Genomic DNA, 12,197 nt, shown 5'->3' on the forward strand with positions numbered 1-12,197 from the left:
ACTCACTTTTTACTTAAAAAGGGATGGAAAGACACAGCAGAGCCCCTCACAAAACAGCCACTGAAGTGTCGCACCCCCACACTCACAAGACTGCACAGCTGCACATCCCAGTAAAATGGGGGGGAAAGGGCATGGCGAGTCTGTAAGGCAAATGCGCAGTACAACGCGAGCGTATTGCAGGGCATGCTGACTCAAAGCCGCATTGCTGTGCAGTTGCAATGGGATGGGGGGTCAAAGCGGTGCTATATAGATGCGGCCTTGGATGCTTTGAAATAAGACCTGATCTTGGGGGTCTGGGGAAAATGTGCTTAGCCATTTGCTTTGAGGAAGAGGAATGGGTATCTGAAGGGGCTTGCTGTATCTCTATTTCCTCCCTCAGAGATGGCCATACGGGCTGGAGAACAAAAGTGTTACACATTTGGTAAAACAAAAGTAATTCTTGGTGGGAAATGGATGGGTGAACCACAGTATCTTGTTACTCTAAGGGCTCCCAGAAATGCTTACACACCATGGTGAAGTCATAGAATAATAGAATAGTGGGGTTGGAAGGGGCCTACAACACCATTGAGTCCAACCCCTAAGTCCTTTGGGTTGATGGCCTGCTCAGCCACAGCTGACGTGAGAACCAAGGAGAAGATACACAGTCCTATGTCTTCTGGTTCCGGGGGAGGATCTGCTGTGACTGTCCTCTGTTTGCTGCATTGCATGAGGATCGGTTACTGCAATGGCAGTGGAGGTGGTGGGGTATGGGTGCCAGCTATGCCTGGACACAACAGCCCCCTGCAAGACTCCTCATGATCTGAAAAGGCAATCAAACACTATGTTTCCACTGGGGGTGGTGATCTGTGAGCAGTGGTTTGGTTACGGACAACACTGATGTGAGTTGCTGGCTGTTCTTTTCCTTTTTCAGATCTAGAGATCTTCTTGTTTACTGGAGCCATCTTGTGGCAAAAGAAAGAAAGAGCCAAGAGAGGGGAAAGAAAAAAGCTCCCACCTTTTTCTTTTTCCAATTTCTTCTTCTTCTTTTTTTTAATATGAAGAGCAGAAGAAAAAACTGAAAAAAGAAGACAAATTCTAACGTTTGCTAAGGAAAAACACAGAATGAGATTAAGAGAATAATGAGGCCTACATAGAGAGTCTGCTGAAAGAGAAACTAGAACAAGCTCTATCCAGAGCAGAGGCAAGGAAAGAATTGGCTATGAGGAGCTGCAGAGGCCAGGAGTTAGGTAAAAAGCCTAGTCACAGTCTTGCCTGTCCTGAGCAGTGAGAGGCATTAACCCATGATGGATCTCTCCTTCACACTGGGTGGGAATGATAGGGAATGTGTATGAATGGCGTGCATGCGCACATGTTGCACACATGCCCAAAGCGATGGATAAGTGTGTGGATGAGAAAGTGTGTGGGGTGGTTCTGGCTGTGCCCACTGCCAGCATGCAGCCTTCGACCTAGAAAAAGCTGTATGGGAGGTGGCACTGGAGGAAGTCAGAATTAGCAAAAATTGCTGCCCATCCTCTTCCTCCAGTGGGAAGCCTCTGTTTGATCCCGGTTCCCTCTGTGTATGGAAAGATCCGTTCAGTTCACAGAGGGGCAGGTCTGGACCCAATCTATTGTGTGCAGTGCACACATCCAAGAGCTGTTCCCAACTTTGCAACAACCTCAGTGCCGATATCTCACAAGTCAGTTTGAGAAGCAATGCTATATGGTGCTAAAGAGAGGAAGAACCAGACAGATGTCAGCCCAGTCCATCTTACAATCAACCTAGAGGAGTACAAGTACCAAAGTCCTTGAAGACTATGGGCTACTTCACACTGAGCTTTTATCCTGTGATTGAAATTACTCCTTCACAGAAGTTTGCTGGCTCTTTACATGACAGCGTGACCCTGCCATGACCTTCCAGGGCGTCTCCTGCACTAAATGCCCTTTGTTCCATTTTTAAATAGATCGCAGATAATGAGCTATCAAATTACACCATTGTGTTCTGCTTTTGTTTCCTCCATGAAAAGACTTAAAGTGGCAAGAAGAGGAGCGAGATCAGTGAAAGATAAGGGAAGACTCAGGTATGGGGAGAAGGAAGGGGGAAGGAAGCGTGTGTAAAGAGTGTCAGTTGTGATCCTGCATTTAAAACAGAAGCTGAAAGCCCCATTTTAAATGCAGGATTTTAGGCTGGTGTAGAGATGCCCTATATGTAACAAGACTATACAGAATACTTCTGTTAACATTAACAGGGTCAGCAAGGTATTAGGCAAATGTAGAAGCAAAAAGATTTTTGAAACTGAAAGTATGCCCAAAAGTTTTGCAGTGGTTTTTAAAAGTTCATACCTGTCTCCTGCAGTAAGAGCAGCTAACTTCTCTTCACCGGGTTGAGGCTCTGATTTGTCATCTAGAATCCACTGCATCTGCTGTTCAATCTCCCGGGGTTTCAGCTGTCTGCCATCATAGTACAGCCACACTTTGTAATAGCATCCCTTGTGGAGCACAACAATGTGTTTGCTGTCTTTTATATGCTGGATAGTGTCTAGAATTGCAACCCAAAGTTTGGAAATGAGCAAGAATTTCTGTAATGTAAAAATTTAAATCTATGGAGTGCTCAGCTCCAAACTACATCTACTATTCAATCATGCCAAATCCATTTACATAAATGTAATTGGCTTAAGGAGACTTATAACTATACCGTATTCATTCATACATGTATTATTCTTCATGCAGAAGTAACTCAATGTTTTTTTAAAAACCTGTGCTGTACGAAGATGCCCCTTAATAGCCCAGTCATACTCTCAGTTTTGTAATCTCCTATGAGCACAACCAACTTCATTTTACATACCTTATGCTATCCAACTACATCTAAATTTTGGAGTCTCAGCAGGTGAATGGGGTAGAGTGCAATGCTGCAGTCCAGCCAAGCACCAGAGACTCAGCTGAGTAGAAGCTGTGAAAGTTTTCATGTGAACTGTTCAGAAGCACATGTATATACTTCTCTTTAAAATCCGCATGCTTTCCCTGTTTAATTGTCATGGGAAACATTAAAACATTCACTAGCTGAGAGGTACTACAATCCTCTCTTGAGACTATATCACCCTTTTTTTATATGGAGAGTAATTTATTTGGAAGTGACCACATGTGAAAACTGTGTCTTACATGAAAACATATGACCTCAAAAAGAAAGCTCATTTTCAAGTCTTCTGAGATAGTAAGTACTCAATGATTTATCTTCAAACATCATGAGAGGTAAAGCAACTCATATTCTAGTAACATAATATTCTATGTCTTTACAGTCAAGAAATGTAAGTGAAATCACATTCATGCTATGGCAACAAGGGGTGCAGATATCAAACCTTTCACCAGGATGCAGAACACTAACCTGTGAGTTAACTATCACACAGAAAAAGCACTGCTTCATAAATGCATTGATTTTGAAATAAAGCCAGCAATTGGCAATTTAAGTGTCAAAGCTGATCATTATTTTTCATTAGCAAAAGAGTATCATGCTGAGCAAAACTTGAGACATGAAAAAGGGAGGATTACTGAAGACATTAGTAGTGATTTTTAGGTAACCGAGGTAATATTTTTAAAAATTAATTCACCGATTAAAAGTAGGAAAATGTTGGGCAAAATGTTGAAGATTTCCTCCAATTAATATTTATATGATATTATGAAGTATTACATGATATTTTTGCAAGTCCAGTTCAAAGAAATATTATGAACAATTTGAGTTTGTTTCTAAACGCATGAGGTCCCAAGCTACATTTCCTAACTAAATTTTATTTATTTATTATTACATTTATATCCTGCCTTTTTTCCTCTTGCAAGGGACCCAAGGTGGTTTACATGGACCTCTTCCTCTCCATTTTATCCTCACAACAAACCTGTGAGGTAGGTTAGGCTGAGAGTCAGTGACTGGCCCAAAGTCACCCAGTGAGCTTCATGGGTGAGAAGGGACTAGAATCCAAATTTCCTGACTCCCAGTCCAACACTAACCACTATACCACACTGATATCAAATTATTTGATATTAGAACACACAATAAACATTTATTTATTTATTTATTTCATTTCTATACCGCCCAATAGCCGAAGCTCTCTGGGCGGTTCACAAAAATTAAAACCAAACAACACACAATAAAACAATTTAAAATATATAGAACATTAAAACCACAATATAACAATACAACCACAATAAAACCTAGCAGCAGTGCAAGAGTTTAAAATACAGATTTAAAACAGCAAAGATAAAAATTTAGAAAGCTAAAATGCCTGGGAAAATAAAAAGGTCTTCACCTGGCGCCAAAAGGAATACAATGTAGGCGCCAGGCGAACCTCACTAGGGAGCTCATTCCAGCGCCGGGGTGCCACAGCAGAAAAAGCCCTCCTCCTAGTAGCCACCCGCCTCACTTCCTTTGGCAGGGGCTCACGGAGAAGGGCCGCTGATGATGATCTTAAGGTCCGGGCAGGCACATATGGGAGGAGGTGATCCTTCAGGTAACCTGGCCCCAAGCCGTTAAGGGCTCTGAATGTTAACACCAGCACTTTGAATCGGGCCCGGAAATGGACTGGCAGCCAGTGCAGCTGGAAAAGTACTGGCGTAATATGAGCTCGCAGGCCAGTCCCTGTTAACAATCTTGCTGCCCTATTTTGGACCAGCTGAAGTTTCCGGACTGTTTTCAAAGGCAGCCCCACGTATAACGCATTGCAGTAATCCAGACGAGAAGTTATCAGAGCATGGATAACTGTAGCTAGGCTATCTCTGTCCAGATAAGGGCGTAGTTGGTATACCAGCCTAAGCTGATAAAAAGTGCTCCATGCCACTGAGTTCACCTGTGCCTCAAGTGACAGTTCTGGATCCAAGAGCACCCCCAAACTATGAACCTGATCCTTTAGTGGGAGTGCAACCCCCTCCAGAACAGGTTGAATATCACCTAGCCGGGCAGACGAACCACCCACTAACAGTACCTCCATCTTGTATGGATTGAGTTTCAGTTTATTAGCCCTCATCCAGCCCATTACTGTGCCCAGGCACTGGTTCAGAACAGCCACTGCCTCACCTGGTTTTGATGAGAAAGAGAGGTAGAGCTGGGTGTCATCTGCATATTGATGGCACCTCAGCCCACACCTCCGGATAACCTCCCCCAGCGGTTTCATGTAGATGTTAAACAGCATGGGGGATAAAATAGAGCCCTGTGGAACCCCATGGCATAATTGCCATGGCACAGAGCAATAATCCCCCAGCACCACCTTCTGGAATCGGCCATCCAAGTAGGAGCGGAACCACTGCAGTGCAGTGCCTCCAACTCCTAACCCAGACAACCTATCCAGAAGGATACCATGGTCGATGGTATCGAAAGCTGCTGAGAGGTCCAGGAGAATCAACAGGGTCGCACTCCTCCTGTCCCTCTCCCGGCAGAGGTCATCCCACAGGGCGACCAAGGCAGTTTCTGTTCCAAAACCAGGCCTGAAGCCCGATTGAAATGGATCTAGATAATCCGTTTCATTTAAGAGTGCCTGGAGCTGTCCTACAACTACCCGCTCAAGCACCTTGCCCAGGAAGGGGATGTTGGCCACTGGCCTATAATTAACATCCTCTGGGTCCAGGTTAGGCTTTTTCAGGAGTGGTCTAATTACTGCCTCTTTTAAAGCGGTAGGCACCACTCCCTCTCTCAAGGAGGAATTTACAACCTCCTGGACCCAGCCGGACAACCCCTCCTTGTTTGATTTAATAAGCCATGAAGGGCAAGGGTCAAGCACACAAGTGGTCGATCGGACTTGGCCAAGCACCTTGTCTGCATCCTCAGGCCTCAGTAACTGAAACTCATCCAATAAAACTGGACCAGACAGTGCTCTGAACGCCTTTCCTTTCCTTTCCTTTCCTTTCCTTTCCTTTCCTTTCCTTTCCCAAAAGGCGTATCCAAATACTTGTTAACATTAGAAAATTAATGAGATAAACCCTACTCTGGTTCCATGGCATTACTTTCTCCTATCTCGGTTCACTTTGAGACACATACAATGTGCAGATACTTAAAAAGACTTCTGCAGGAAGTAAAGCTAAGCCCTCGTGTTTATGTATGCAAACGGGGGGCCGGTGGGAGAGAAAAGACAGATTGAAGTCATCTTCTTCCCACTGCACTATGGCTCAGCCACAAGATCTGGCCACATGCAAGGCAAAAGAAAAAAAAAAGGATTAGTTGACATAAAAGCAGGATATTCACATGGTTCTGAGACAATTCCATCAAGATTTTAGTCTTCCAAGCTTATCAGTTTACCCTACTGGTAAACATACAACACCGGGGAGCAGAGCCAGCCTCTCTGCATAAAGCACTATTTTCAAATTGTTTACTACTGGATGAATACAGTTTTATCAGTAGGAAAATCAGTTCATTAGACAAATATTTTAAGCAAACTCTGACTAATTATAGTGGCTTGACACAACTATCCCTCACCCCCCCAGGTGACTGTATCCTAAAATATGTTTGTTCCTGCTTCCTTAAGTCTACAGGGGCTGGTGCTGGATCATTTACCTGCTTTCACAAAGTGCAGCATGTATCCAAAAGGCCTTATCTGTGGTGGCACTGACACTCTGGAATGAGCGCCCATCAGAAGCTCATCTAGGCATTTCTCTCATTGTTTTGGTACCTGGCCAAAACCTGACTCCTTAGGAAGGTATTTGTTCATGCTTGAGGGTTTCTTGATCTTGACTGGGCTGATATTTTTGCACTAGTTTTTTTTTTTAATTTGTGCGTTTTGTTACTTTTTATATTTGTAATATCCTCATTTTTATTGTATTATATGATGTATTCTACTTTGAATGCAGCAGAGAGTGGTATAGAACTGCGATTAATAAATACACATTTATTTGGTTTTGTTTTAACACCTGTCCAGGAATGCACGCACACACACGGTTCCTGGGAAGTGGCAGCAAATGGGAACAGATGTTTAGACCCAACTCTGATCATTTACTGAAATGGTTCATAATTTTTAAGAACTGGATTTTATAGTACAATCTAATAAAACTACAGTGATTTCTCTGCTAGAAAAATCACACAGCCTCACCAACTATGCAAATGTTATAGACTGAAGTAATCTGCTACATACACAGAAGATCAGAATGCAAATGGAGGGCCAAATACATTGACAGGACTAAAACTGTACCTGTCTCTATGCCTGGAATACGACTAGTGTTGAACATACGTTCATACTGAGAAGAGCACATTGGGATGGTATTGTAAATCATAAGCTGAAAGGGAAAAAGGAAAGTCAAAAAACCCCCCACACAAAGATTTCAAAACAATGAGGTTGTATGGAACGTAGAAGATTGAAGAGGCAATGGAAACCAAGAGAACCCAAAGGAACGGAAACAAAAATCGCAGCGATCACAAGAAAAAGAAAAATCCATACTGGGTAGAAAACCATTTCCCAGGATCAGTTTTTTTTTTTAAGGAAAGGAACAGGCAAGATGAGTCAAACTACATGTTGAAGTGTTTCATTTTTAAGCAACAAGGTATTTTAAATGTGTCTGGGGATTTTGTCAGCGGCTACCATATTTTCAAAGTGTACAATTCACTCCATTTTCCTACACACACTGTGAATATGAATATTTGCTATTATAGGATATGTTCAAGAGAATATTCTGGCAGTATTTTACACTCTAGATTCTTTGAGAATCCTTGTCTTTAGCTGATTCTTCTTACCTGTTTCCTCTCCTGGAATACGGGAGGTATTAAACATCCTCTCCCATTGAGCTGAGCAGAGTGGAACAGTGGATCCCATCAGAAGAATCTATGAGCATTACAATTGTGTTTTACAGATATAGTTAGCACATGAAGAGAAAAACACACACGAGGGCTAGAGAGATTGTCAGATCTGGAGATTCCTAGGGCCACTTCACACTAGGGGAAATTTCCTATGCAGAAGTCCTTCCACAAGAAGAAATCGACTGAAACGACTCACCATCTGTCATTAATGCTTCCCTGAATTCCATTGCATGTATGCACATGCAATGTACCTTCTCTGCAGGAGATTTTGTCTCGTGTGAAGCAGCTTTCAGAATGCTAGTTTCTAATCTTTTTCATTATTCCCCCTACCCCAGACTTCTTTCTGATCTACCAACGGCAAGGTCTGCAGCAATTCTTTTTATAGTATTTAAGCTGCCAAATACATTCCACATTTCTTTCTTCCCCACTATACATACTGCTTTAAGCTCAAGTCAACAATTGAGCTACCAGCTAGGTTTCTGATTCTTAACATATCATCATTTCAACAACTGAGGTCATTTTCAAATATCCTTTGTTGTACATAACTGAGGCATGTTCAGAAATGTTCTAATTTTTTAACATGTAATTCTCTAGTCCCAGAAAAGGGCTGCTAAAGTGCCACCTACAAAGAAATACAGAAATTAAGTAATGAAACTGAACAGAAAGAAGAAAGGAGCAGCTTCATATACAGAGATTGTTCTTGGATATTAATTTGAAATTACAACATTTCTGAACATGCCTCAATTCCACACAACAAATCTAGATTTTTAAATAAATGCCCTAACTCACATAACGCCACAAAAGGTACCATGAAAGACACAGTCACACAGATACCATCCCACACACTGAAGTCATTATGACTTCCCTGTTCAGCAGCTTCGCGGACCAAACTCTCAAATTATTTTTAAATACAATGCCATCAAGTTTAGAAGGCAGTTTAGGGGACTGGCAGAAATGCAACTGGAAGGGAATACAGACTTGTGCTCAGCAGAGTTCTGTTGGTGCTGGAGAAAGGAGGTGGGGCAACAATTTTCTCCAATGCGTCCTGTCCCCTGTATCCCCAGTACTACAACCCACACTGTTTCAGAGCATTGGGGGGGGGGAGGGTAGTTCCAGAGTAGTTTTTAGAAGGCACAAGGCCGCAGGGAATGGGGGAATGAGAGAAAATCACCACTTCTCCACTTTCCTCCAGTGGGAAGCCTCCACTAGATCCCAGTTCCTTCTGTGAACGAAGCCCTTCTATTCTATTCATGTAGGGACAAATCTGGATCCAGCCCTTTTTAATCCATTATACCATTCCAGAGAATGAAATACATACATGGACACAGGTCTTCCTTACATGAAATATTTCACACACAGGTCAAAGAGCTGCTTAGCCTTCATTACACTCCCTTAACGTATTTCTGGTATGCAGCAGTTCTATTTCTTTTGGCTGTGTGGAATATGACTAGAGAAAAAAAGACTATCAAGAAAAGAAGGCCAACCAAGTTCAGGTCATCCCCAGCTATGCATCCTGAGGGTTAAAAGGATTACAATAGCATTTGGAGGAAACTGTCAGTTTATGTGGAAAGGTTGGTTTGGATCTGACAATGCATGAGAAATATTTCATGAAAATTGCACTCAGATCAGGTAGTGAATGGAAATTGAATTGTACACTTATTCCTGTAAAGCAGCTAACAATAATAATTATGTAAGCCCACATTCTCCAATTGTTTGCAGTGCATTAAGGGTGATGTGTTTTTGTCTTTATTCCATAGCTATATATGTAGTAGTCAGCCAAAGTTCCAGATTTTCCCATCACCCTTCTGTGAGGAAGTTAGGATACCTGCCCAAAGCACTAAGCATAGCACAACTCTCATATACAATTTCACCTCTATTAATCAGAGAGCTCTGCTTTATTTCAGAACACCCAAATAGCCATGCCAACTTTTTAAATAGTTGGGAACACGTTCAGCAGTCAGTGTAAGAACTTACATTCATCCCTCCAAATCTCAAATGAAGCTTACTGATTTGAGGGAAATAATAAATATTACAGAATATCAAGGTTCAGTGATGAGGCATGTCTGCAGAGATAACCCACACTTCTGCTTCAGTGCAAGACCATGAGTTCACCACAAAAGTAGTTCAATGTGGCAGGCATGGGGTTTCAACTATCAACTTACTCTGTGCTTCCCAACATCAGGAGCTCATGAAAAGGGCAAGGGTTCAACACAGGTTATATAAAGGTGCCATATGGCTTGCAGAAAACAAGAGCACTGAATGAGCACACCAGAGCCCCTCCCAAACATGCCCACCCCCAAAGTATTCAAAGTGCTCAGTAAGGATGGGAGCTGTACTGGTATCATCTGGATGGGATTAGCAGCTAAATCAAGTCTAAGGCAGAAAATAGCAGGGGCCTGTCCAAGTGGGCCTTAGGAGTGGGCCCGACCGGCTTGTCCTTGAAGACAGTTAACAACTCATGTTGTTTGTTATGAAAAGCACTTTCATGTCTTGCACACATGTACATTTGACAGTACACAGCCTTATTTCTACCCTCAGTTACTTTTCAACAGGTACCGAGTCTTGTTATATAGAACAAGACTTCTTACATACAAATGCAAATGTGTAACTATTTCAGGAAAATTGACATACTGGCTGGATTTGTTGTCTGTCCAGTTTTCTTCTGTACAGCAGGATGGCATGGATAGCATTGCCAGCTCTAGCTGCCTGCACAGTGGTGGGAGTAAAATACAAAAAGTCCTAAAGGATGAAGAGAAGAGACAGGTATGGATGTGAGTCTTGATCATAAGGACAATATGATTCTTCCACCATGAATGAACAGGATCTCATTTCTGGCAGTTTAAAATAGCGATGTGTGAGAAATTCTCTCCCTTGAAGATTTTTGTTTGTTTGTTTTGGTTTTTTTTTTTACAGATTCATCCAATTCGCACCTCCTGGATCCATACACAATTTGCAATAAACAAAATCTTTACATTTCTAAGCTTGCAATGCATTCCACAAAACATGTTTGATGACATGCACACATTTGAAAAATGTGCAGGAACATTTTAGTCAATGGGTTCATGCATCTAAAATGTGTACGTTTAAAAAAGAGCATAAAATACATATGTTATGAAAAATGCATATGTTATGAAAAATGCATATGCACTTCTGCACGGATTTTTTCTTAAATTGCAAGCTTGTGCAGAAACGGAATGAAACAAACCCAAAATAATGGGACGAAACAAGTTAAAAACCCCATGAGTCTCAGTCAGACTGAGACTGACAGATCCATTCATCCTTCATTGAAAGGAAAGCTTCCCATGTGCAGTTTCATTTTATATAGCACACAATACAACAACACCAGCTGCACTCATGGTTCTACTTTGGTAGATCATGTCCAGAAGCTACTATCGCATACCTTCTTACATGTGCTTAACCTATCGACTTCTGTTGAACTAAGCATGCCCTGCAGCCCAGTATGGCTTTACTGAAATCACTTCAGAAAACAACCACTCTCCTCATTAATCAAAATAACTCATTCTCTTCAATAGCAAACTTTGTGACAGGGGAGTAGTGAAACAGGGCCACCCACAGACAATGTGGGCTCTTCTGAATCCTTGGGGGACTCCTCAAGTATGTAGAAAAGTGTTACATTGTGGAAAAGTACCTCCAAAATACTTCTGAGAAGGCTGCATACATTGGGGGGGGGGGGGCTATTACACAGGGTTAAAAACCCAACAGCGATGAGGGTATGGAAGGTGGGGAAAATTATTTATCATTGCGCTCAGAATTTAACGAGATGCAACATGGGAGATCCGTGACCAGGATCTCAAACATTCCTTCATGCCAATTAGCAGCCCCACATAGCTGTTCGGAAGACTGTGGAAATGGTGATGGGAAAGGGGTGTTTAATTCTGGCACCTCCTCCTATGTTTTCAATAACAGAGCTAATAGCGGTTTGGGGGTGAAGAGCCAGATTAAGAATGGGCAAAGTGTACAGAAGTTAAATACCCCAGCACCATTTCCCTGATCTTCAAAGCAGTCACTGCTCTTTTTCCTTTCCTTTTTTTTTTTAAGGAGATCCTGTTCACTGATCTCCACATTACACCTAGTTTGAGCCTCAGCACCCGTATTCAGCAAGTGATCAACTAGAGCACAGTGTAACTAAGAAGAATATATGGAGATGTTTTAGAGACACTTCTATTGATGTAATCTCACCCATTTATACTACCATGGTCCACAAAGTGGTAGTTAAGGGCGCAATTCTATGCCTTGTAGGACTCTTTCTGTTAAACATGCATAGGATTGTGCCCTAAGTCAGTAAGAAAATAGGTGATTCTAGAACTACAGTGTTTTCATGTAAAAGCATATTAGCTATGAAAGTTTACACCAGGGTGAAGAACACATGTTGGCCAGGATACATTATTGGCTATCTCTGCTAAATGGGCTATTTCAGCAACATGCACTGCCTCCC

The 12,197-nt window shown here is 42.1% G+C and overlaps 1 protein-coding gene across 8 annotated transcripts in view; it reads right to left on the reverse strand.

Annotated features, from left to right (window-relative positions):
- CPT1A (carnitine palmitoyltransferase 1A) overlaps window positions 1-12,197 on the reverse strand; it is an 80,983-nt gene that overhangs the window by 29,275 nt on the left and 39,511 nt on the right. For 4 of the 8 annotated variants that reach the window (XM_084858161.1, XM_084858122.1, XM_084858131.1 and 1 more), the window contains 3 exons: window positions 10,373-10,480; window positions 7,140-7,224; window positions 2,320-2,515 (listed from right to left, as the gene is read on the reverse strand). In XM_084858161.1, coding sequence (XP_084714287.1) covers window positions 2,320-2,515; window positions 7,140-7,224; window positions 10,373-10,480 — 389 coding nt within the window. Of the gene's footprint in view, window positions 1-2,319; window positions 2,516-7,139; window positions 7,225-7,678; window positions 7,767-10,372; window positions 10,481-12,197 lie in introns of all 8 variants that reach the window. The other 4 variants (XM_084858152.1, XM_084858095.1, XM_084858104.1 and 1 more) reach the window with 1 other exon arrangement.

This window comes from Heloderma suspectum, chromosome 1 (assembly GCF_057233095.1).
Source record: "Heloderma suspectum isolate Gila_16-S chromosome 1, 16-S_ref, whole genome shotgun sequence".
NCBI classification, from domain to species: domain Eukaryota; kingdom Metazoa; phylum Chordata; class Lepidosauria; order Squamata; family Helodermatidae; genus Heloderma; species Heloderma suspectum.